At 48.4% G+C, this 27,015-nt stretch overlaps 1 protein-coding gene across 2 annotated transcripts; it reads left to right on the top strand.

Annotated features, from left to right (window-relative positions):
- The first annotated feature begins 401 nt into the window (after positions 1–401).
- Positions 402–26,240, top strand: POU6F1 (POU class 6 homeobox 1). Of its 2 annotated transcripts, none has more exons than XM_063075854.1 (11): positions 402–767; positions 10,785–10,878; positions 12,350–12,545; positions 16,178–16,299; positions 17,206–17,431; positions 17,956–18,209; positions 18,852–18,980; positions 19,612–19,815; positions 22,270–22,411; positions 22,979–23,147; positions 24,196–26,240. In XM_063075854.1, the coding sequence occupies exons 2-11, from the start codon at positions 10,831–10,833 to the stop codon at positions 24,539–24,541; spliced, it is 1,836 nt and encodes a 611-aa protein (XP_062931924.1). In that variant the 5' UTR covers positions 402–767; positions 10,785–10,830; the 3' UTR covers positions 24,542–26,240. The 2 variants fall into 2 exon arrangements, with proteins under 2 accessions (XP_062931924.1, XP_062931925.1); XM_063075855.1 differs by lacking the exon at positions 402–767 and adding an exon at positions 2,524–2,579.
- Positions 26,241–27,015: the final 775 nt, after the last annotated feature.

The raw sequence follows: 27,015 nt of genomic DNA on the forward strand, positions 1-27,015 counted from the left end.
GCGAGTTAAGGTGGCGACTGGGAATCACCGCTGTCACCGCCCCAACCCTCAGCTGAAAGGAATATAGCATAGGGCCCTCAGTCCGGACTCGCGTGCTACGGTTCCCACTCTGGCACCTCCCAAAACGAAACGACCTCAAGCGGCACTCGGAGGCAACTGAGTAACCAGCACCACCGACCCTCCATCCCTGTCCTAGGAGATAGCTTCTAGGGCCTGCCTGCCTGGCCACGGCCTGAGGGTCCCGTCCCCACCCCCATCCCTCGCTCCGGGCTCCCCAGATCCCCTCCCTTCCCTGACCGCCCGCCCAGCCCGCCGCCCCCGGCGGCTGGCGCGGGCGGTGCAGCATGCGGCAAAGCTCTTTGCATAAATTATGCTCATGACGCAGCAGCTAAAAAAATCCAAGTAGCAGGAGGGAAAAAAGGGGGGGGAGGAAAAAGGGGGGGCATAGAAGGGGGAAAAGAAGAAAAATTTATACCTGACCGCCCCCCCACCCCAGCTTCCCCTTCTCGCTTCCCGGCCGTCTTCCTCCGCCCAGCGCTGCCCGCGGAGCCCCCTTCGCCTCTGCCCGGCCGGGGCTGGGGGCCCGGGGGCGGCGGCGGGTCCCGACCGGCTCCCGGGCCGAGCCCAGCCCAGCCAAGCCGCACTGGCTTCTTTGTCTGCGGGCGGCGGCCGCCCCGGCCCCAGCCCCGGCCCCCTGGCCCGGGCTATGAGATGAATCTCTAATCGGTGGCCGCGGGGCACCCGGGGCGAAGGAGGCTCGGGCTCCGGTAAGTAGCGGGGTCCGGGGCGGGGAGGGGTTTTCACGGAGGGGGAGGGGGCCGGGCTGGGGAGGTTTCGGATTTGGTTAATATGCAATGCCCATAATTAGCATAATTTATATATTTATGATAAAGAGAAAAAAGCCGCGGGGCCGGGGTGGCGGGATGCTGGGCCGGGACGGCGGGGAGCTCCGGGAGTGGGACATTGCGGGCTGCCCGCTGGGGCCGGAGACCCCAGGGGCCGCGCCCTCGCCTGGGAGCCGGAGGGGAGGGGGCGGCCGCCAGGTGGACACGGTGGGGAACATGGACTGGCTGCTCCCCGTTTCTGCCCCTGGAGCCCAGGTGGGGTACGGACCACAGGGGACTCTCTCTACACAGACCCGGTGGCGACCAGGATTGGATTCTAGCCTCGCAGGACAGCCCGGACGCCTGGGTTCCCGGCGGTTAGGGCCAGCTGGGGCGGCCTGAGCGACCTGTCACAATTCTCCTCCCGAAAGAACACACTACGGAGGACTGGTGGGACTCGGGGTTAGGGACCCGGGCGTTGCTGGAAGGGTGGGGAAGTGGTGGGAGGGTCACCATCGAGCAGAGCAGGAGCACTTCATAAATATTTAATAACAATATTATTATTAATAAATAGTCATAATAATGGGCCCGATATGTGCTCCCTGGGAGTTCTCACCTGGCAAGGCCAAGGGAGACCCAGGATACCTTCTAACCTCCACTTTAGTGTTGGGATCCCCCAGTCCTATGTGATGGAAAGCCTAAAACCTTCACAGAATAGCCTGTGCTGCTGGGCAGGGGGAAATAAAAGCAGTCAGGAAGACTTCCTGGGCCAAGGAGGCTCTTTGCAGAGATTTTAGCTTCATCTACTCCTCCTGATTCCTTGTTCCAGAGGTAAAGTGCTGTTCTTCAATTGTTCATGTACATGTATCTCTCCTCTCCTTATTTTGGTAGTCTAAGGACCCAACATCGACTGGCCGCAGCCTTCTGAGGAATAGTTCCATGAGTATATTCTATTTTGATTGAAATCCTGGTCCTCTGGGTGATGTTTCTATGACCTGGTACTTCTTTGCTTACCAGCTGTAGAACTTCATTAATGCCTTCATTGGTTCAACAAAAATACCCGCCAAAGGCCATGCGCTGTATGATTCTGTACAAAGCTTCTCCTGTCGTGGAGTTCTCATTCTGGGAGTGATCACAAAGCAGATCATTAACATGAAAACAAACAAGATAATACCATAGAGTGAGTTTGTGTGGGTGTGTGAGTGTGTATGAGATGAGCTATTTCTTTTCTTCTCTTCGTGGAAGATATTCCCTGGCGTTCAAACTCAGAAGGAATTTGCTCCTCTAAGGGTTCTCAGCATTATGAAGGAAACTGGGATACGATCATATTCTCCTCCCCAAGATTTACTCACTATAAACTTACAATAGTAATCTTTTATATTTATAATGGTTTAAAATTTAAAACATTTTATATGCATGCTTTACTTTGGTTAAAAATAATAACAAACACTTATATAGTGTTTGCTGCATGCTAGGCCCTGTTCTAAGTACCTTACATAAATGTTATCCATGTAATCCTCACAATAACCCTTAAGGTGAATACTATAATTTACCTCCATTTTACAGATAAGGAAAACTGAGGCGTAGAGGGGATTACATACAATAGAAGCAGTACTCAGCCTGGGTCTTCTGCCTTAACTGCCTTGTTCTGTGTCAAAATTAGGGTCAGTGAGACCGAAGAGGGAGACCCAGGAGAAACTGGCCAAGGGAGGGAAGGCTTGGGAATGAGGAGCTGGACCAGAAATTTAGGAAGGGGTAAGTGTGGTCAGGGTTCTCCAGAACCTGATGCAGTAGTATCTTTGAAATCATTTTTAAGTAGCCTCAGTACTGGGAATGGGGGCAAAATATTTGAAATATGGTGTGTGTTTTAAGGGAGAAAGTAGGAAATATGAGGAGGCTAAGTGCTGTGGCTATGATATGACCTAATATCTTAATTGATGTTTTCAGCCCGCATTCGTTAACCCCCTGTTATGTACCAGGTATTATGCTAGGCACTAGGGTTATGATGATAAGCAGACATGGTGCCTGTCTTCTTGGAGCCGACAGTCCAGTGGGAACATCTCTACTTTTTGTTTTTCACTTTTTTTTTTTTTTTTGGTCTTTTTCGTGACCGGCACTCAGCCAGTGAGTGCACCAGCCATTCCTATATAGGATCTGAACCCACGGCGGGAGCGTCGCTGCGCTCCCAGCGCCACACTCTCCCGAGTGCGCCACGGGCTCGGCCCTGTTTTTCACATTTCATGTGCTCCCTCCCTTCACCCTTTCTGGGATGAATCAAGTTTGGATACAAGAGAATAGGGGGCAAGAGAAGAAACTAAATCTAAATCTGTCCTTATCAAACTAGTCCTGTCATATCACCATACCGGCCAGCTGCCAAAAATAAATAAATAAATTAGTCTTTACTGTTTGACTGCATATGTCTAAGATTACAAATTGTAAGTTGAAAAATGGGAAATAAGTTGTTCACTACTCCCCTGTCTTTTTGCCACTTCACCACTCCTTTTTCCTTTCTCCTGGCCTGTGCATGTGCCTAGCTGGTCTGCCAACACTTCCAAGCCATTTATCTTTGCCTGTGGATCCAGGGTCTAGGGGTGGGGTGGGTCTGGAGCAGAACTGAGAGCCTCTATTTTCCAAGGTGTCTTGATCCTTGGAGGCTAGAAAGCCCCCATTAGCCTTCACCTCATTTCCTGAGAGGAGGCTCTGTGTGGTGTCAGCAGGACAGGGGTAAGGGGGAGGTGGATATGGCCTCGAAGTTTGAACCTGCCACTGACTGTTGGGCCCTTGGTCAAGTCACTTGACCTCTCTCTACCTCCACTTCCCTATAAATAAAAATAAGGATCATGATAAAAGCGCCATGCTAAGCATTTCACTTACATGATCTCATATCATCATCATAACAACCCTATAAGGCCTGCCTGTTTGATCACTATTTTAAAGACAAGGAAATTAAGGTTCAGAGAGGTTAAGTCAGTTGCCCAAGATCGCACAGCTGTTCTATGACAAAGCTAATATTTGAATCTAGATTTTCCTTGGAAGCCTATACCCTTATCTCTCTTTGATCATCAACTGTATCATCTATAAAATGGGGATAACAGTACTTAATTCCACGTCATTGTTCTTGGTGTTTTGTACAATAATTCCAAGGTAAGCTCTCTTATTACTAGGCTTTATCCTTGAGACAACAGAGAAATAGTAAACTGCCCAACTGTAGAGAGTCACACAGTTGCTCAAGCTTTAATATTTGTTTATTTAAATACTGAGCTCTGTGTCTCATGGGGCTGGTGTCAGAAATGAATAATAACAGTTAACATTTATTGACCCTTATACAATTTACTGTATAATACTCTCCCCATTTCAAATTTGGCAACTGAGGCATACAGAGGGTGGGCCCTTGCCCAAGGTTTCATAGCTAAGAAATGATGAAACTGAGAGATGAACTTAGGTTCTTAATTGCTACACTAAATTGAAATACATAATTGAAGTAACATAACGCAAATTACCATATTTACCACTTTCTGAGCACTTACTGTGTGTGCCAGGCATCGTGTAAACTTTTTACATGTGTTAATTCATTCGGTCCTCACAATAGCCGTATGAAGTAGGTGCTATTATTAGTCCCATTTTTACAGATGAGGAAAGTTAAATCATTTTTCCAAAGTCCCACAGCTGGTGGATATCAAAGCTGAGATTATGAACCTGACAGTCTGTCTCTGTAGTGTGCTGTTAACCCCAATACTATATGTAAAAGGTCTGGGTCCCCATAAACTATAAGTGATTAGTATTCTTCAGCAGGTACGATGGAAAATCTGTGTCCTGTGGCCAGAAGTAGAAAGAGGTGGTAGAACATGCAGAAAATCCATCAGGCAATGACAACTTGAGAGAGGAGTTGGCCTGCCTAGAGTCTGGCAGTTTAAGAACAGGGCAGATAATACTTGCGTGCAGAAGGGGTGTGGTGTTTCTTCACACCATGTATTAAAGCTGTGTGGACCGGAGTGGTAGTGGTAAGAAGAGGGGGTTCTGGGCATATTGGAAGGTAGAGCCAACAGGATTTGCTGAAGAAGTAAGGGGGGTATAAGAGAGAAGACAAGGATGACAGCAAGGCCTGAGCCTCTGTGGAAGGATGAAGCTGCCACTTGCTGAGATGGGGAAAACTGCATGCAGGTGGAGCGGGTTTGGGACGGAAATGAGGAGTTTGATTTTGAACATGTTCTGTGTGAAATGATACGAGCAATCCGTGGGCAGTTGGACATGAGTCTAAAGTTGGATGAGGTCCAAGCTAGAGATTTAGATTTGGGAGGTGTCAGACTGGATGAGACCACTTAGGGAGGGAGTGAAGAGTGGGTTGTCCGTACCGTTCAGCTCAGCCCCGGGTACCTATTCATACCAGTCTCCTGCACTCTCCTTGTGGTCATGCTGAGTGTCAGCTCTGCAGCAGGTAAGCGAGTGCACAGATTAAGTATGACAGTGCAGAGATGGAGATGCTGATGTCAACAGATACCTAGCCAGAGAAAATTGTCACATTAAAAATATGAAAGGTGATTTCCCATAACAAATGTGACTTTCTTAAATTCAGCTTAACCAGTCATTCCTTGAAGTCTGCTTACTTCACACAGAGTATCTCCATCCCAAAAAATGACTATATAATGTGAAGATATTTTACCCCTTGAAAGCCTCAACCACATTGAGTGTTAAGGGAGTGATTAAAACCACAGAAATGGGTCTGAGATAAAGGTCTGAATCCCGTAAGCAAGTTACATTTTCCTTTTTTTTTTTTTTTTTTTCGTGACCGGCGCTCAGCCAGGGAGTGCACCGGTCATTCTTATATAGGATCCGAACCCGCAGCGGGAGCGTTGCCGCGCTGCTAGCGCAGCACTCTACCGAGTGCGCCACGGGCTCAGCCCTATGCTTCTTTTTTTTTTTTGCAAGTTACATTTTCCTACATAGGACAAGATTCTTCTTACATAAAATCTAATGTCTGAAACACATGCCTCCCTGGGAATAAGGACTACACAAAACTGCATTAGATATCCCTCCTTCACATCCTTTACCTCTTTCTATTCATCCACCATGACACTTAAAACATACTGTCTTGTAGTTACTGTTTCGTTTTCTTAACTCCCACATCAGATTGTGGGCTTCTTGACAAAGTTAGGAAATGTGTTTTGTTTTGTTTTGTTTTTTTAAGATGACCGGTAAGGGGATCCTAACCCTTGACTAGGTGTTGTCAGCACCACGCTCTCCCAAGTGAGCTAACCGGCCATCCCTATATAGGGATCCGAACCCTTGGCCTTGGTGTTATCAGCACCGCACTCTCCCAGGTAAGCCACGGGCCTTTTGCTGCACTGTATTCTCAATGCCCAGCACATAATAGTCACTGAAATATGTGCTGAATAAATGAAGGATGAGGCATTTCAGGACTTCTAAAAGGATCTAAAAGGATCTCAGGCTTTTCTAGGGAGTTCTGATTTGTTTTGGATTCCACAGTGCTCCTGAGTATCTTGGAATGTTGCCCTAAACCCAAAGCAGTTCCAGAGGAGAATGGGAGGTAGAACCAGATCCTCTAGCTCATTCCTCTCCACCGAAGTCATGGATAGCTCTGGACCTCTCTGGATTTCCTGGCTGTGAGCAAATGCCTCAGCACCCACAGTTCATTCTCCCGCTGCAGTTGCTCGGGTTTTTCGATATTACCACAGAAAAGCAAGGGATAAGTGATCCATCTGACAGCCAACCAGGATGCCTTGCCAGTTCTGATTAATATGTTTTTCAAATTCAACTCGCTGAAGAAAGAAGGCAAAGGAGGAGGCTCTGGGTGGGCTCTGGCTCCAACCCCGGCCTTAACAAGAGCGGGTCTACTGTGATCTATTTAGATATTGGGCTTCTGCTGCTGGAGTGGGGACAGGAGCCCCTACTCTTGACACAGACAGCTGATTGTTTCTCCTCCCTGGCCATTGGCTGTAGACACTGCATAGCATCATGGGCTTAAAGGAGGCCATCCAGATGTGCTGTTTACCCTAGACATTGGGGAAATGTCAAAAAGCAAACAAGATGACCATCAGTGAAACCAAGCCACAGTCTGAGACTTGGAAAAATGTGGAAAGTTCCTAGCAAGGGGATGGGAGCAGGACCAGGAGAAAGTACGCATGGATACCAAACAAGGGAACACACAGGACATAGCTCAGAGTCAAAATGCTGAGTGTTTACTTATTAGAGAGGTGTTGCTATTATATATATGTCTCTGATAGGAGCCATTTAAAGGTAAGACTAAGAAAGACAAAGACAAGAGGGATGCAGGGTCTGAGACAAGGGAGGTCTTTGCCCTGCTCTGCCTGGATTTTTGGTGAGCTGAAGTCTGGTTGGTGCATTAGGGTGGTCCTAGGCATGGCCGGAGGATCTGACCCAGGACTGACCTTGCCCTTGACTCAAAGGACCCAGGTCTTCATAAGATCATAGAATCTCAAGGGTGGAAGGGATATTAGAATCACCTAAGCCTTATTTGCTACTTGAATCTTCCTACTAACACAGCTACAAAGTAGACACTTGCCCCTGCTTAATTAGCCACTCCCTGTCAGTGGGCATGTTTGGCAGCAAGGAACTAGAGGCCACAACAGGACTATGAGCAGGCTTTGAGCCCCTCTAGAGCAGATTCCTCATTGCCCTGCAATGACTGGCTACTGCTGCCTGCTGCCTAATGGCCTTCTTTGGAATCGGAAAATTCTTTTCCCCAAGAAATGTATGTATCAAGCTATAAGGACTCCATTTTTTTTCCCCTGGCAGCTGGCCAAGGATCCAAATTCACCTTGCACAACTTTCCTTTCAATTTTGTCTCTGCCTCTTATTTGAATTTGCAAATAACTTGCTAATTGACTTCTCTAGAAACAACTTTCATAGCTTATCCCAATTCTCATCTAGAAATGGTGATAAATTGCCAAGTTCTCTGAAAAACTCATGGGAGACTCCCATGTACAAAATCTGAGGGGATGAGACTAGAATGAGACTAGACCAGGAATGAGACTAGAGCCCTAGTGAGGTAGGCAGATGCTCACCAGTTCTTCCAGCAAATTCCTCTGCCCCTCCTGTACCTCTTGATCTACCTGAAAAGAAGGCTTATTTACTTTTTTTTCAAATTGCTAGGTGTCTTGAATTATTTGTCCTCCCCTTGACCTCCATTCCAGAGGGGCTAGGGAAGGAAGAGGAGGGAAGAAACCTTGTGGTTCTCTTTGCCCAGTTGACCAGGGGACATTCTGCCAAGGGATAAACATGCTAAAACTCCAAGGGTGATCCTGCAGCTCCACTTCTAGATATTTTTCAAAAGAATTAAAAACAGGTGTTCAAACAAATTGTGCACACATATTCATAGATGCACTATTCTCAAAAACCAAAAGGTAGAAACAACCCAAATATCCATCAGCTAATGGATGGATAAACAATATGTCCATACAACAGAATATTATTCAGCCATGACTAATATTGTTATTCAGCCATGAATAATATGGATGAACAACATGCGTGAACCTTGAAAACATTGTGTTAAGTAAAAGAAGCCAGCCACAGAAGACCACATATTATATGATTCCATTTATATGAAATATCCAGAATAGGCAAATCCAGAGATGTTACTGAACTCAGGTCCAGCTGCCTGCTCCCTCGGGAAGGAAAGAAAAAAAGACTCAGAAGTCAAATGGTTGGTGTTGGGAAAGCAGATGTGTTCAGCTGAAGGAGATAGTGGGCTATCCCATCTCCCCGGTAAACCTGAAGGATAATGGCCAGGCTAAAGCCATCTCAAAGACTCAGGTTTACTGAGGGGTTTTTAAAGAGGGGGCTGAGGGAATGGAACATGGGAAGCAAAAAGCAGGAGAGAAGGAGTTGTAAGCTACAAGGGGTCCATGTCTATGAATCAGGTACAAGGTCTTGCCAAGGCCTTGCCTGGTTTCTGTTCTCATTTTCATTGTTATCTCAGGACTCTGCAAGATTTTGATTTGCTCCTGAGTAGAATCATGTTTTCTATAGTCTTGCATAATTTTGCTTTGCAGAGCTTTGGTTGACTTGGCTGGTACCCAGAGTTAGCTTCCAGTCATTTGGCCTTGATTACTTCTCAAAATTCTGTAAGTCTCAAGGAAAGAACTGTTACCTTTGCAAAGTACTGATTAGCTTCTCAGCCTTGTTTTCCTATTTAGCAAGCAAGATAAGAAAGTCAGGGGTGGGAAGAAAGAGTAGAGAGAAAAAAAACTGTCCTATTAAAAATCCCCCCTTATCCCCACCTCAGCCCAGGCAGTTTTAGGTCCCAAGATGGCTTCAGTCCTACTCACTCCAACAGAGAGAGAAAGCATATTAGTGGTTGCCAGGGGCTGGGAGGTGGTAGTGGAAGGAGAGTGACTACTAGTAGATATGGAGTTTCCTTTTGGGTTGATGGAACTAGATAGTGGCGATGGTTGCACAACACTGTGAATGTAGTAAATTCCACTGAATTGTGCACTTTATTCAATCATTTATTTATTTTTTGGCAGCTGGCCAGTGCAGGGATCTGAATCCTTGACCTTGGTGTTATCAACACCATGTTCCCCCAAGTGAGCCACAGGCCAGCCCTGAATTGTGCACTTTAAAATGGTTAAAATGGTGAATTTTATGTTATGTGAATTTGTCTTAGTCCATTTGGGCTGCTGTAACAAAATACTGTAAACTGAATAGCTTATAAACGACAGAAATGTATTTCTTACAGCACTGGAGGCTGGGAAGTCCAAGATCAAGGCATCGGTGTCTGGTGAGGCCCATTCCTCATAGACAATGCCTTCCTGCTGTGTCCTCAAACCTCATTTGTAAAATCACTAATCCCATTCATGAGGGCTCTTTGTGACCTAATCACCTCCCAGAGGCCCCACCTCCTAATACCATCACCTTGGGGGTTAGGATTTCAATATATGAATTCGAGGGGGACACAAACATTCAGACAACAGAATTTTACCCCAGTAAAAACCAACACCGACAAACCTAGGGGAGGAAGAGTAAAAGAAGGGAAAGATGAAGAATCTAAAAACACCTATTGGAGCTTAGTTTTCTCATTTGTAACATGGTGATAATAATGCCTCCCCAGCCCCCAAGAGTTGGCATGAGTAATACATCAATTAGTGTTACATATAACGCTTAGCGCACAGTAGGCATTCAAATGTTAATTGCCTTCTCATGTGTAAGTGTCTAAACCTATTTGTCCCCTTTACTTCCTCTGTTTCTTGCGACTATGTGGTTTGTGACTCTAGCCAGACAACCTGTCCTCACATGGGCCTCGCGCACTCCTCATTGCACGTGCAGGCTGTGCCACCGTCTGGGGTGTCCTGCCTTCTGTATTACAGGCCGTTATGGTCCTTGGGCCACTGCCACAGAATCACCTGAGAGCTAATTCTGTGAGACCCACCCACTGAAACTGACTCTCTGAGGGTAGTTAGGGGAAACGTCTAAGGATCTGCATTTTTAATAATTGCTCTAGGTAATGAATGTTCATGCATATCAAAGTTTGAGACTACTGTTTTAATTTATGTCTTTACCTTCTCTTCCAGGAAGTCTGTCCAGACTTCTCTGAGATGCACTCCGATACCCAGAGTGCTCCTCACCTGTGTCTGACGTTCTGAATGTCTGAGTCAGATTCACCTTGGGTTCTGCTGGGTGTGTTCTCTCCTGTTGGACTGGGGAACCCCCAGGGACAGATATCTGGCCCTCTCTTTCCTTTTGTCATCCTAAACACTGATGTTCCTGGTTCCTCCTGAGTGTGGGTTCTCCTGGGATGCTGTAGGAAGTGAGAGACTTCAGTTTTAACATTCTTGGAATCCTGTTTCCTTTACTTCTGCAGATATTTGGGAGAACCTAGCTTCTCTGTCCTCTTGTCATTCCATTTCTGATTTTTCTAGATGGTATGGAAATTGTATTACTGTGTCACATCAGCTTTTGCTTTTCCAATCCCATCTCGCCCAGGATGCGCTAGGTGTGGGCCGGCCCCCACCCACCCTGACAAGTGACCATGGATCCTGGAGCTGGGTCAGAGTCATCTCTGACTGTCAATGAGCAGGTATCTTCTGGGATGGGAAGAGGTGGGGGGTGGTGAAGGTGATGAACTGAGAAGTGTGGGCAAGGAAGGAAGATTCCACAGAACCCTTCACTGTCAGTTTCTTACCAAAGTTCATGGTCACTTCACCTGTCCAGAGGTAGTTGCCTCAGGCATTGAGTTTGGGGATTTAAGCTGTGACTTTAAAAAGTGAAATTAAAATGTACAAATCTGTATAAGTTTACATGGGGAAAGGGATAGACATCAGGTAATTTACTCTTTATTTTTTCTTCCTGCTAATATTTTCCAATTTTTCTGCAATAGATGTTTATTACTTATGTAATTTTAAAAACAAGGAAAAAGATTAACATCTCTTAAAATGTAATTGAAATCCCGCATAGGTCAAGTTTGAGTCAGAAAAGGGACTGTTTTGGGGAATTTATTTCACTTGTCCTCTCCTGATGTGTCACATTGTCACGATTTCCAGCACAATCTCTGGCTAGATCCTTTTCAGGCTTAAGGAGAGTGCTGTGGGAGTGGTTTCAGGCACAGGCCAAGTGCAGGGGAAGCCTGACACAAAGCTTTTAATGACACAAAGCTCTTAATATACAGAGTTTCTCTGTCTCTGATTCTTGAAGGCCCAATTGGCAGCATGTCAGTGCTGGGGTAAAGAGCTGAGTGCAGGGTGTTTGAGCAGGGGGAAAGACCAAGTGTTCTGAGGTGGCTCAGGGTCTGCCTGCATTGCTTGTGCATGAAGGGTCCCTTTGAAGTCTGAGCATGCCCACAGCAGATGGCTTGACTTGAGCTGTAGGCCTGTGGTATACAAAGCTTCAGTCCAGGAGCAGGGCTGGGTGTGGATGGAGAGGCTGCATCTTCAGGATTCCTGACCCTTGTTTTAGGCCAAGTTAGTTTGCAAGGAAGTCCTGGTCCTTTACCCCAGAGTTTTGGAAATAAGGGAATCATGAGCTTAAAAACTTACTTAGCATCATGGAGCACTCACTTTCCACCCCTTTATCTTTGGGGAACTTCCTCATTATTTCAAGGGAAGTGAAGAGAGATTTATTTCCTGGCCCCTCTTAAGCTGTGGGTACTATGTTAGGAGTCCACACAGCCACACTCCAATATCCTAGCAGCCAAGAGGACAGCCTTGCAAGGATGTGGGATAGGCCATTTACCACTCTTTGCACTGAGTCCAAGAGAGGGGCAAATAGAAATAATCTCCAAGAGGTTTGGCTCTGTGGGACTTTTTCCAGCTTGTGTCAGGCCTTTTTCCCTGTCACCAGGACCTTTCTTCTAGCAGCTCTTTCTCTGGAATCAGGGAGCTGCAGCCTGCCCCCGGCTCTGGAATTCTTACAGAGCAACACAGTCCTCTGGACAGGAGTTCTATCTACATCTTGAACTGCCCTCTCATCTCTCCTGCAACCATGCCTAGACCTCTGGCCCCAAGGGCTATACTAGCTCCACCCCCAGCAGTGTCACCATCCTCTGCTTTCAGGTCATCGTGATGTCAGGCCATGAGACCATCCGAGTGCTGGAAGTTGGAGTGGATGCCCAGCTCCCTGCTGAGGAGGAGGGCAAAGGACTGGAGGGTGTGGCCGCTGAGGGTTCCCAGAGCGGAGGCCCTGCTGAAGCCAGTGAACCTGCTGGTGTAGCTGGGACAGTCAACCCAGACCCCTCTGCAGAGGCAACTGGTATGAGGCCATTGCTCCCATCTGGTATTGCTCCATCTGAGTACCTTCTATGGTCTTCTGTGCCTTCTGTGGAGAGCCAGCATGAGGCCCTGGGGCCCAGGTGGCTTCAGGGTCTTGTCTTCCTCTCCACTGGACAGCCTCTGGCCACAGCCTGTACTTCTGGCCAACTGCCAGGGCTACTCTGCACTCCTTGTTCCTGGAACTTTAGTTCTAGTTTCAGTCACCTCCAGGCCTAAACTAGCATGGGTCAGGATGAGATGGGAGGAGATTGGCAGGGCTCAGCTTAGAGGGCTGAATCAACCCCAGAGGGTTCCTAGATCTCAACCAGACTCTCAGACCCAATGCAGAGAGGACTGGACCTTTAGGATCCTGCCAGCCTTTCCAACTCAGTCCTTTTTGTAGTAGAGCTGGGAGGTCCCAAGAGCTGAGGCTGGGAGGGAATCTTACCTACTTCAATCTAAGGATACAGATTAGGTAGGACCTTGCAGAATCCGTGCTCCTTCCTCCGAGCAGGTTTATAGGTGCTGTCCTTCTCCAACGATGACCTTAGGGCATGAGCTTAATTCTTCCGCAGTGCACCTGTGAGACAGCCAGGGCTGCTTGAGAGGCCGGGCTATGGTATCAGGCTCTGCTCTCTGGCCATGGGGCTCATTTCCCCTGACTTTCCTCAGTAACACCTTGCAGAGTAGTCATCTCCTTTTGCCTTGGGTCTCCTACCTGTTCCCCTACAACACCACGATTCGTCTCCCCTTACCTTCTGTTGTACTTTACCCCTTCCTTAGACTGGGGGGGGGGTCCGGGGCGGGGGGCAGCTGGGCCAAGAAGAGAGCAAATGAGAACAGACAAACTTCAGAGAAACAGCAGCTCCTTAACAAGAAAACGGCACAACCTCGCGTTACTTGCTCTACCTGAAAATTAGCATGCAGATTCTTTGGGACCCTAGTAACCTGAGTTACTTTTTCCCTTTTGAATAAAGAAATGAAAAGAGACAGAACCATTTTTCCCTAGCCTGGAAATGCTTTGCTGCCATGTTGAGGCTAGGATGGGTCCTCACCTTCTCCAGGAGGCAGTACACTGGAGAGCAGGCAGGGGAGACAAGGACTGTATATCTCTGCCACCCTTTCCATTCAGCATAGCCATTGCAGGGGTGGAGCCCCTGTTCAGAAAATTCGGGAGGTTTCTCAGGTTTACCTGCAGTGTCTTGATACCCTTTTATCCATCTTCCATATCTCATTTCTTCTGGTGCCTTAATTCTGCTCCTTATCCAAACCTGCTCACTAAGATGGATCCTAAATCAATTATTTGCACCTTAGCATGGGTGTTTATGGTAGCGTGCATCTTCTTCCAGAGGTTTGTATAGTTAAGCCTTTCACAAAAGACTTCTTTGCAAAGGAATCTCAGTCATCATCAAGCAGGTAAGGATGGTACCACCTAAGGAGCTGCCAGCTTAGGTTGGTGGGACTTTTCTAGGTATACAATATTAAGAAGGGTTTCCTCTTATTAAAAGAAAACAAAACTAAGTAATAGAAAACTTTTTCAGGATGAAAAAAGAATCTAGTGATTTGTGTCACTCTAAATTACTATCCAAACCTTGTCACACATCTTTTTATAGTTGGGGCCTCCAAGGGTAGATAATGTAGTATGAAACTTACCACCATATTATTTTATATGCCCATTTCCTTTGTTGACATAAATTTACACACTTGCTTCTGGTTGTGGCCATTGTCAAATAGTCTGGGTTTTCATTCTTATAAACTGCTGCTTTGAATGTCTGTGTTGGTCCTCAAAAATTTTTTTTCTTGGGCCAGCCGGTTAGCTCAGTTGGTTAGAGCTCAGCCTTATAACACCAAGGTCATGGGTTCAGATCCCCATAGTGGCCACCCACCAAAAAATATATTTTTTTTTTTCTTCGTGGTGTAGTCCACTAAAATTCCTTTTGAAGAGATATTAATTGTTAACATAGGAGAAAGTCATCACATGGAAAAATACAAAATCTTGCTATCAATGAGAGGAAAAGTAATTGACTTTAAGGTACTACGTGCCTGTTAAGCCAGAAAATAAGCAGAGATAAAACCTAAATTGGATACCACTGTGGAGAAACAGGTACATTGTTGATGGTTGTGTGAATTGGTTTAGTCTTTTTGTAAAGCACTCTAGCAGGAAGTTACAAATGTATGTCCTAAATGTATGTAAACCTTTGGACCCTATGATCCTATTTTGAAAATATACCCTAATAAAATTAATATTTCGTTTCTTTAGATGGTAAGCTTTTATCATGTATGTTTGTCACATTCCCATTTTCTCACTTCCCTTTTTGTGTTTCATTACATTTTGTCCAACAAAGTGTTTTTTAAACTTTCATGTGTGTATTCAGATTACCCTTATCTTCTCTGATCTTTTTTTCAATAGTTAGAAATGTATCTTCCCTCTGCAGAAAAGATAAACCTGCAATTTCATTTTCTTTTACTATTTTATAAGGCCTTTGTTGTTGTGTGCTTGTCTCTTTAATTCCTTAAACTATATGAGTGTATTATTATATGCTGTGAACAGTATAGTCCTGAGGTAGGTTGATGCCTTTCCCAATTAAAACACAGGCTGGGACCGCAGTATTGAACGGAATCCTTAAGGTGACCTGATTCAGTGGTTCTCACTCTTGTCTGTGTGCTCACAAGGGAGCTTTAAAGAAAAGGAGAGAGAGAGGAGAGGTTACTTGGCCTCCACTCCTGGACATTCTGGCTCACTAGACCTAGATTAGGGCCTAGGAATATATACCCAGCCAGTATGAATTAAGAAACCACTGATCTGGTCCAACATCCATCACCGATACCTAGACTCCTGCTAATGTCTCACCATGTATTAAATAATAGCCCTTCTTCTCATTGTTGTGTGACTGTGAAGAGGTTTCCTGGTGGGGGCACCCCAGTACCTGAATAGGCCACAGTAGCAAGAGGAGGAGAAAAACTCCAGTTCATGGGAAGTTCCTTTGGAAGCTCATAGAAACTTCTCATCTTAACTTCAGGCTCAGGGAATGGCAGAGAAGAGCTGGCTGGCCTGGAGAGCCTCTGTGATCCTACAGTGTGGCAAAGACAGGTCCAATTTTCAGGGACTGTTGCTTCTAGGACTTTGCACTGCAGGAACCCCAGCCCCTTCCCCAAGCCAGCACCTGTATTCAAAAAGCAGCCTGAAGGTGGGGTTAACAATGATTCAGTTGCTGGATGAATCAAGAATAGCTGCTCCCATCAATTCTAGCTCCTTCTCCCTGACACATGCTTGCTTCAGGCCCCTCTACTGATTATATGACAGGTCATAGTATCCTACAGAGGCAGGAAATGAGGGGTTGATACCCAACTGTGCACAGGCCTGCATTTTCTTCATCTAGACGTGGGGAGAGGGTGGTTTGCCTTCCAAATCTGGCACAGGGCTCTCCATCCTCCTAGTCTCACTACCAGTAGCATTTGGGAAGCTGCCTTGGGGGCCAGGGAAGGCCAGCAATTGGTTTTTGGTTATACAGAATTGCAATGTGGGGATGACGACTACCACTTCAGGCTGCAGATGAGATATTCTACTCCTGTGGCCCCTGCACTCACATCAGGCTCACTCCTTGTCCTTTTTTCTCTCAATGCCATGTGAAGTGAAGTCACTCTCAGGGATCCCTCCAAGCCCTGCCCCTGCCATTGCCACCTTCAGCCAAGCCCCAAGCCAGCCTCAGGCATCGCAGACCCTGACACCACTGGCTGTACAAGCTGCCCCTCAGGTAAGGGCCACCTGGGGAGCTGGACAGAGGGCAGTGGGCAGGAGCGAGGCATGTGACAGCCAGCATGGGATAGCTGTGGGATCTGGGAACTTCATGAGGCAGGACAGGGAAGGGGCTGTGGCTTGAGGGAGGGCATCTCCTACTAGGCACCCCTAGCCTCTCGCCTGTCCCAGATAAGGCTCATTTGGAAAAGAGAATCTTCATTTGCTGGGTAATCTCCTTGGGTCCAGCAAGGACTGTAGAAATTACATTAGCTCTTTCATGCTGCCACAGTGTCTGTTTATCTGATGATTAAATGAATGAATACCTTTGTCAGTCTCTGCAGTGGATGACTGGAAGAGTTAATGGCTGTTCAGAGGGTCCTCATTTAGAGCCAGGGGGCAGCCCCAGCACAGTGAGAAGCTGCCTACAGGACTTTTGCAGGCATGCAGAGCTCCCTGTGACCTTTTGCTACAGGCACTGATTTCCAAGGCATCCAGTCAAGAGTATCCTTCAGCAGAGCTTTTTGGAGGCCTCTGAGACCCTTGACCACTTGGTTCCACTGCCTCTATCCCCTGTTCCCTGGCCACAAAGCACTAGTCCTGTGGGCAAGGGCCCAGGGAAGGCTTGGGAGGCAGCGGAGTGTAGTGGAAGAGGTCTGTGCACCCTTTTCCATCCTGTGATCAGGGCCAGGCCCTGTCCTGATTTGGGCAACTTTTCTGAAGGCAGGATAGTCCAGTCCAGGTACACCCTCAGGATTGGGCCTCCAGCTAGGGCTTGGCTTTTCCCCACCCTCGTGCAGCTTTTCCCACTGCCCTCAGAATGCTTTGTTTGTGCTTAACTGGGTCTCAGAGACCCAGTGTTTGCGCTGTCAATGTTGATTTTTTATTTTTTCTTTTCTTTTTGAAATCTTGTTTGCTTTTGCAGGTCTTGACTCAGGAAAACTTAGCCACAGTTCTGACAGGAGTTATGGTTCCAGCAGGGGCAGTTACTCAACCTCTTCTTATCCCCATCAGTATTGCAGGTCAAGTGGCTGGTCAGCAGGGGCTGGCCGTGTGGACAATTCCTACAGCAACCGTGGCTGCCCTCCCAGGACTGACCGCTGCTTCTCCTACGGGAGGAATTTTCAAGCCACCTTTAGCTGGTCTCCAAGGTAACAGCAGCTCTCCCCAGGACTGCACCAGGCCCCCCACTACCCTTCACCACCACCCCTGCACGTGTGCTTGCCATGTTGGACTAGAACCGGTGGCCCACCCAGTGCAACAGCCTGGGAGTCTGGATCTGGTGTCCCAGGCACTCAGCCACAGAGCCGCTGCTCCACCTCGGACTCTAGACCATGACACCTTGCCGGCCCAGCACGCCCTTCTTACTTCAGCCAACTGTCTGAGAGTGCCCCTCTTCCCCCCATGCCAGAATTCATCCCATGACCAGCCTCCTGAGGACTGCAAGAAGATTCAGCATCTGGCACTTGAACCTACACATCTCCTGGCCCAAGGGAGGGGGGATGAGAGATGTTGGCACGTGCCAGCCCTTCAAGGATCGAGGGAATCACGGCTGTCTGCCCCCATGCCCACTGCCCCAACCCCTTCTCATTCTTGTGCCAGAACCCATGGGATTGGAGCCGCTGCGGGCTGTGGCTAGGCACTTGAGCCCCTCTGTCTCTGCCTTGCTCCATAGCAGCTGCTGTGCTGAATACTGCTCTCCCGGCATCTGTACAAGCTGCCCCACCAGTACAGGCCTTCTCGCCTGCCCAGCCCCGGCCACCAGCCCAGCCCCAGACGCTGTTCCAGACCCAGCCACTGCTACAGACCACGCCTGCCATCCTACCGCAGCCCACTGCTGCCACCGCTGCTGCCCCCACCCCCAAGCCGGTGGACACCCCCCCACAGATCACCGTCCAGACTGCAGGCTTCGCATTTAGCCCAGGAATCGTAAGCTGCTGCCCTCACCCAGGGCTGACCAGGGATGGACTGAATATTGAGCCAAGGGTGAAACAGCCTTCCCACAAGGGAGGACCAGCCCCCTGAGCCCTTTTCCAACACATCAGCAGAGATGGGCTCCCTCCGAGGCCTTCTCCTTGCAGCTGCCAGCCCATCCATCCCAGAAAAAAGTAGACAACCTCTGCCAAGGGGGCTGGGCAAATTCTCCAGAACCTGAACCACTGGACCAGCCTTGGAGGGTGGGATGATGCCTGGGGGTTGCAAACTTGTACGCTGTCACTAAGGTGCAGCTAGAGGCTTACAGCTCTGTGTGGGTGTCCGTCCAGTGTAGCTCCTAGCTTGGCAGTGGGAGCTGTTAGATGTGACCAGGATCACATCAGCCTCTCCAGTCTGTTACTACTACCTCCCAGGCCTGGCCTGAAAGATTAACCAGAGTTACTGTTCCATGACTGTGGCCCCACCCTTCTCTGCTGCCCCCCTGCATCCCCTAGCCCTGGAAACTATTCAGCTGGTGGACATGGGCTTGCAGCCCACATTCACATCTGCCCACCCCAATGCCCTCAGCCCTCTTCCCTCTGCCTGGGGCTCTTCTCGCCACTTGGCCTCTGAGCAAGGCTCTTCCTCCACCCACAGATCAGTGCTGCTTCCCTCGGGGGACAGACCCAGATCCTGGGCTCCCTCACTACAACTCCAGTCATTACCAACGCCATTCCCAGCATGCAGGGGATCAGCAGTCAGATCCTCACCAATGCTCAGGGACAGGCAAGTGGTCAACCCCAGGGCTGAGGGGTGGGGGCTATGGAAAAGCTGGCCAGGAGGGGACCAGGACTTGGGCTGGGAGTCACAGAAAGCTAGAACAGGGTGTCAGGCTGCTGTTAGCATTTCCAGTGTGGCAGCTCTGTTGATTCTGAGGCTGGGCAGGAGCATAGCCACCACCCTGTCCTACAGGCGCTCCCCTTAGTTGGGGGATTTCATTTATGGAGCACCCGCTTTATGGCCAGGCTTTGTGCTAGATGCTTTCTCATACATTATCTCACTTCGTTTTGAGCATGGATCTATTAGATGGAGATATTTATTCCCGTTTTACAGAAGGGAAGGCTAAGGTTCAGAAAAATTAAGCCACACAGCTAAAATGTGGCAGAACAGGGATTTACATCTGGGTTTCTCTGATTCACATCCAGACTGGCCCTGCTCCACCACAGCCCCAGGAGTAGAATAAAGGAAGCAGCCCTTGGAGTGTGAATGCCTCATTTTATTGATTAGGAAGCTGAGGCCAGAGGGGTTAAGTGATTTGTTCAACATAGTTTCTTTCCCTGCTAGTGTGGGGATTGGGGGTGGGGGTGGAGCTGGACATTGCCCTCACACCTGGGGTCCCTGGCTTATTTCCTCCCAGGTTATTGGAACACTTCCATGGGTAGTGAACTCAGCTAGTGTGGCGGCCCCAGCACCAGCCCAAAGCCTGCAGGTCCAGGCCGTGACCCCCCAACTGTTGTTGAATGCCCAGGGCCAGGTGATTGCAACCCTGGCCAGCAGCCCCCTGCCTCCGCCCGTGGCTGTCCGGAAGCCAAGCACGCCTGAGTCCCCTGCTAAGAGTGAGGTACCAGGGCTGGGGGTGGGACTGGGAGTGGGGGTGGGAGGTCAGGCAATGCTGTCTGTCCCGGGTGGCTTCCCTCCAGACTGCCAGGCAGGATAAAATATTCTGGAACTCCTGGCAGAGCAGGGCACCTCCCCAAAGGGAGGGGAGGTCCCGGAGTACAGGGCCCACTTGAGTCCACACATGTGCTGCCCAGGGAATAGCACTCCCGGCCCCTTACCTGCACATGCCAGAAACAGCTGTATGTGTCCTCAGAGGCCAGTGCCATTCTAAGAAGGTCAGGGAGGTGGTGGCCAAAGTAGACTGGGCTTGGGTCAGCTCAAGAGTGAACAAACTTCTGGAAAAGCCCTGGGTGTTTAATTCTGCACCCCTCCCACTTCACCCCTCCACCCCTCCACCCTGCACTGTGGCTTTCATTATTCATTTATTTGTTCATTCGAGGAGTATTTTTTGAGTGCCTACTATAGTCTGACTGCTGAAGACACAAAGATGAATAAGGTGTCCTTCTAGCCTTAGGTAGCTCAGTATTAGAGACAATTACGAGTCAGTGTGATGGTAAAACTATGATAGGAGCAGAAATAAGGTGCTTTGGGAGCTCTCTACAGACATGGGGCATAGGCAGGGCTTCGTAGAGAAGGGACAGCGAACTAATCTAAAGGGATAAGTTGGAAGTGAGAGTGTTCCACCTTTAGGGGACTGCAACAAGAGTTGTGTGATAGAGCAGTAGTTCTCAAACTGGTGCATCAGAATTGCCTAGAGGCTTGGTGGACAGAATATTCTGGGCCCCACCTCAGAGTTTCTTATTCGGTAGGTCTGGAGTGAGGCCCAAGAATTTACATTTCTAAGTTCCCAGATGATATTGAGGCCAGTGGTTCTCAAATGTTCTCTGCTTCCAAGCTTTGTAAATAGCCTCTTAGCCCTATCTGTAAAATAAGGACTATAAGAGAACCAACTTCAGAGGCTTATGACTGCTAAAAGATGTATTACACCTGGGCAATTAACACTGTGATACACAGAAAGCACTTGAAAAACAGTAGTTATCGTTACTATTGTTATTAGGTAGTGGGGAACTGTTGAAGGGTTTTAGCAAGAAAATGGCTGATCAGTTGTGCATTAAAAATCCCTCAGTTATCCAGGTGGAACCAAGAACCGGGCTGTGGTGAGACTTGAATCTTGTCACCAGTTAGGAGGCAGTTTAAACAACTCTAGCAAGAGATAAGGGGCTCAGAATTAAGGCAAAGTTCCTTGGGATAAAAAAGGAATAGACTTGAGAGCTACCAGGATGTAGAATCCAAAGATCAGGACCATCCTGGAGAAACCTCCATTTCCTAGAAAGCGTTTTTAAAAAAATCATACTAAAAAATACTAATTTCATATATTTATAGTTTCTCCTGATTACAAATATGATATAAGATTTTTATAAAAATTCCAACAGGCTGGCCAGTTAGCTCAGTTGGTTAGAGCATAGTGTTATAACAGCAAGTTCAAGGGTTTGGATTTTTTTGTTTATTTTTAAATTTTTATTTATTTTATTTCTTTTTGGTGGCTGGCCAGTACAGGGATCCATATCTGAACCCTTGACGTTGGTGTTATAACACCGTGCTCTAACCATTTGAGCTAACCAGCCAGCTCCCAAGGTGACTTCTTTTTTTTTTTTTTTTTTTTGTCGTTTTCGTGACCGGCACTCAGCCAGTGAGTGCACCGGTCAGTCCTATATAGGATCCGAACCCGCGGCGGGAGCGTCACCGCGCTCCCAGCGCAGCACCCTACCAAGTGCGCCACGGGCTCGGCCCCCAAGGTGACTTCTGTTGACAATTTGCTTTATGTACTTAAAGATTTTTTCCCTAGAAATTCATATTTATTTTTTAATGGCATTATTCGATAAAAACTGTTTTTCACCTAACTTTTTTCACTTAGTGCTATGACTCAGAGCTCAGAGTAGTTAAGAGATACACCTTATTATTATTTTCTTATCTTTTCTTTTTTAACCTTTTTACCTTATTATTTTGAATGGCTGCACAGGATTTCATCGTAGGGAGGCTCGAGAGTCATCTACCAGTTTCCTATTCACGGACATTTGGGGAGGCTCTAGAATCAGGTTTAGGTTTCTCCTTTGAGGGCAGAGTTTTAAGAGCAGTTATCCCAAGGCTAGGCACTTGTTGGGGTTTTGACTAAGTGTACTGAACCGTTCTGAGCCTCTCACATGCCGTTATCACAGGTGGCTGTGAAGCTCCAGCTTGGTGGGGCTTGTTGCTATGTTTATTTAAGGAGGTCATTATGGTTGGGTGGGTGTTAAGTAGCTTTCATTCTAGTCTTGGCTTTTGATAGGGCACAGTGGGAAGTGTCCTGGGTGAGTAAGGATTCATGCCCATTTTTGCCCTGCCTCTGGTCCACCCAGGGATTCCAACTCCCTGAGCCAGGCAGGGGCAGCAGAGTCTGTTATCTCTTTTCTCACAGGTGCAGCCCATCCAGCCCACACCAGCTGTGCCCCAGCCTGCTGTGGTCATCGCCAGCCCAGCTCCAGTGGCCAAGCCATCTGCCTCTGCTCCCATCCCAATTACCTGCTCAGAGACCCCTACTGTCAGCCAGTTGGTGTCCAGTAAGTGGCTCCTGGAGGAGAAGTGCAGAGAAGGGAAGGAGGCATGTATTTGGGCACCCCAACATTTTCAGATGCTGCTTTCCTTAATAAACTTCCTGGAGTCCAAAGGGGAAGGGCAGAGGCCCAATGCGAGGGGATGGCTTTCTTATTCCCACTCCTGTTGAGCTGGATTCTGGGCATGATGATAGTGGAGGCTGCTTAGCCGGCTGTTCTCTGAGAGCACAAGCCATTGGCCATCTCTGCTGTGGTCCCTAGCCCAGTATTTAAGGAATGTGGATGGCCAACAGATGTACTTGGGGCCAGGAGTAGGGAGAATGGGGAAGGGTCAGCAGTTAGAGCTGGAAGAACTTGAAAATAGACCCTTAACCTCAGATAGATTGATCCAGGCCCTCTTCCCCCAAGTCTTGCTTGTCTTGGGGGCAGGAGTGATGAGGGTCTTAAAGGTACAAGAGCTTTTTGCTAGATGTGCTCATCCCTCACTTCTGTGCCAGTCCAGACCAGTGGGCCAGATAAGCAGTGATGATTCTCATCTTACACCCTCATCCCTGCTCTCTCCCTCTGGCCCAGAGCCGCATACTCCAAGTCTGGATGAGGATGGGATCAACTTAGAAGAGATCCGGGAGTTTGCCAAGAACTTTAAGATTCGGCGGCTCTCACTAGGCCTCACACAGACCCAGGTGGGTCAGGCTCTGACTGCTACGGAAGGTCCAGCCTACAGCCAGTCAGCCATTTGCCGGTGAGTAAGGCTGCACTGGACAAAATTAGAACCTTCTTGGGTGCATGGTGACACTGGGCATTTGTGGGAACCCGGACATCCAGCCCCTTTCCAAGTTCTCCCTTACTCCTGCCTTCTTCCAGATAGGGAAGATTGTCCTAAGGGTAGACATGAAAACCTGGAATAACCAAAGACTGACCCAGTCAGTCCTTCTGGGGCCTCTGAAGTTTATCTTCTAATCCTGAACATTTACATAGTCTTCTTTGGGGAACCTAAGACCCCAATCCATTCAGGAATACTAGCAGGACAGGAATAAGCCCTGTAACTTAGTCACTAAAGTGGGAACTTCATTTCTGTCTTGGCCCAACTATAACCCACCATACCCCATCCTGCTCCCATCTCCCCCTCTTGTAATACATGACTGTAAAGTGATATAGCTGACTTTTCTTTGTGCAGCTTACAAACTGGTTTTGGTGCCAGTACTAAAGGAGGGGTAGCAGAGGGTTTCAAACAAGAAGTGCATAGCTCAGCAGTGGCTGAAAGCTTTCACCTGCCTGCAAGCTCCATAGGTTAGACTAATGTGACTGTTAGAGTGCGGGCAATGCCAGGTTGGGAATTCTGTTGTCACATGCAGCCTTGGCCAGGTAGAGTAGCCTGGCTCATTAGTGATGCTGTCAGTTATGAGAGCGCAACTGGAGGAGGGTGGCACTCATGAACCATGGTATCTGGAGGCCTCTCAAGAAGACTCCTCAAAGGACTTCACTCATTTCGGTAACATTTCTTGAAAGGTTGCTCACAGAGCAGTTGCACTGCTCTCATCACACTACTGTCTGAGCTGAAGCCATGGGAATGGTCCCCTTTAGGAGCTGGGGTACTGGAGAATCTGAGGAGCCTGGATTTGCCTGAGCTAGTGGGGTCTTGGAGGAGGCGGAGAGGGGAACACTGGGTACAATCTCAGGAGCCCTGAGAGTGGCAGCCCCTTGAGGATGGTGCTTATATCCAGGTGTGGGGGGTGCTGGAGAGACTGAGTCACTCTCACTGTCCCTTCCTGGATATGGATTGCCTGCAGGTTTGAGAAGCTGGACATCACACCCAAGAGTGCCCAGAAGCTGAAACCAGTGCTGGAGAAGTGGCTGAATGAGGCTGAACTCCGGAACCAGGAAGGCCAACAGAACCTGATGGAGTTTGTGGGAGGTGAGCCCTCCAAGAAACGCAAACGCCGCACCTCCTTCACCCCCCAGGCCATAGAGGCTCTCAACGCCTACTTTGAGAAGAACCCGCTGCCCACAGGCCAGGAGATCACCGAGATTGCTAAGGAGCTCAACTATGATCGTGAGGTCGTGCGGGTCTGGTTCTGCAATCGGCGCCAGACGCTCAAGAACACCAGCAAGCTGAACGTCTTTCAGATCCCTTAAGACTCGGCCCCCAGCCGTGTGTTCCAGCACTTTGTACTTTTCTCTGGGTGCCCAGTTGCAGCCACTGCCGTGACAGCACCTCCTGTCATTTGGCCACATGTAGCTGTGCTTGCCCTTGGTCATGAGACTCCACTGTGTGCATGTGCGTCAATGCCTCCCTCCTCTCCCCCACGTATCTCACACCACGTGGAGCCCGAGGTGCCATGTGAGAGTGTCAGGCTCCGGGCTGGTCATGCCAAAGGAGGAGATTTGTGGTGTCACTTAGAGAAGCACTTTGCTAACATGGTTTCTGAAGGGTGAATTCTAGCTGGGAACCAGAAACTCCCCGTCTTTGGGGCAGCTCCTAAGGCCCATTGGCCCTTAGCTCTTGTTTTCTATGGCGTTCTCTTTCCCTTCTCTCTTCTCCTTTCCTCCTTTGTGTTAGTGTGGCAAGTAGGACAACTCATCCAGTGGAACCACAGCTTCACACTGCCTCCACCCCCCCCACACACACTTTGCCTGCAGGCACATTGTCCCTCTGAAAGGACCCAGGAGATAAAGTTCAGAAAAGCATGATGTGCTGCTCAGAAGGTCACACTCTATGTCTGCTCTGATCTCAAGATCAGAAGGTTCCCATAGGCCTGGGGCGAGCACATGTGATCTCCTCTCCCATCTCTCCCTGGCTCCTTTGGGGGAAAAATTGCACTAAAGCAGAACCTTTTCTTTTGCAATTCATGTTGGAAGGAAGAAACAGTGAACTCTCCCTGTCCTGAAGTTGTGCTGGGTCTGCAGCAGGCCGGGAATTTAGTAAATAAGGCCATCCTCCCAGATTTTAATCTAATCTCTGTCTATGGCAATGTCCCCAACAAAAAGTATTGATTGAGAGAATTTGCAGCCTGGAAAATCCCACTGCCCAAGCAAGCAGGCAACTCTGGAGAAAAATGAGGAGGAAAGGAATGCTGTTTTTCTTTCTCGTCTGCCCCTTACTCCAGTACTGAGGCCTTCTTAAAAGAAGCAAATTAAACAGTAAACCAGATAGCAAGATCCTGGGGGAAAGGACAACATCCCAAAAGAGTTCATGGCAGCCAAGGAAAGTCTCTTGTGGAAGTTAACTATAATTTTCTTTGTAACTTGAATACTAGAGGATAAATCTCATTTTTTCCAGAGTCTTAGACCATGTATGTGTGTAATCAATACCACCCACCCCTAACCACCACCAGTGCTCATCTGAGTCAAGAATACCCCCAGATCAGGATGGGTTTTGCCTCTAGAGGGGTTTGGCATCTCATCCAAGCTGCTAAGTGAGTCTCCAGCCTCACTGTGGCTGGACAGCCCCTGCAGTTCAGTATATGGCTCTAGGAGGTCATGAGAGAATGAATAGTTTTGCTTAGATGAGCCCAGACTAGCTGTGAAGACTGTCCCTAATGGGCCATAAGTCACAGGGGCCAACCACCCCTTCTCTTCACTACTTTTATCCATACAGAGCCTGGTCTCACAGCTGCCCTCCACTGCCCCTCACGTGATCCATGCTGAGGGAGTGACTGCCAGGCAAGGGCACATCACCATCTGTATTAATCCGTCTCTATTGCTGAGACAAAATACCTGGAACTGGGTACTTTGTAAAGAAACAATATTTATTGCTTACAGTTTCAGAGGCTGGGAAGTCCAAGGAACACATCTGGGGAGGGCTTTGTTCTTGGTGGTGCCTCTATTCAGCGACTCGGTGTCACATGGCAGATGGGGGAGCACGAGAGAGAGACTCTCTCTCTCTCGTGCTCTCCTTTTAAAGCCAACAGAGGGCTGGCCCGTGGCTCACTCAGGAGAGTGTGGTGCTGATAACACCAAGGCTGCAGGTTCGGATCCCATATAGGGATGGCTGGTTGGCTCACTGGGTGAGTGTGGTGCTGACAACACCAAGTTAAGGGCTAAGATCCCCCTACCGGTCATCTTTAAAAAAAAAAAAAAAAGCCAACAGAATCATGCCCATGACCACCATTAAACAATGAATGGATTAATCCACTTACCAGGACACAGTCCTCACCGTCTAATCACTTCTTCAAGGCCCCACCTTTCAATTACTGTTAAAGGATTTCTCACCCTAAACAGTTAACAGTGCAGATTAAATCTTGGGAGGACATTCAATCCACAGCACCATCTCTGTCGGACACTGGTACAAAGCCACCTCCTAGCCTAGCTGCCTCTGGTGTGCTGTGTTTCCTTTTCTGCCTAGCGCATGCGCGCGCACGCACGCACGCGCGCGCACACACACACACACACACACACACACACACACACCCTCTCTCTGCTGCATTTGGACCCACCAAGTCACACACACACACACACACACACACACACACACACACACACCCCAACACCAACCAAATCACACACACACACACCAACACCAACCAAATCACACACACACACACACACACACCCTCTCTGCTGCATTTGGACCAACCAAATCACACACACACACACACACACACACACAC

The sequence above is a fragment of the Cynocephalus volans genome, chromosome 12 (genome assembly GCF_027409185.1).
Source record: "Cynocephalus volans isolate mCynVol1 chromosome 12, mCynVol1.pri, whole genome shotgun sequence".
Lineage (NCBI taxonomy): Eukaryota > Metazoa > Chordata > Mammalia > Dermoptera > Cynocephalidae > Cynocephalus > Cynocephalus volans.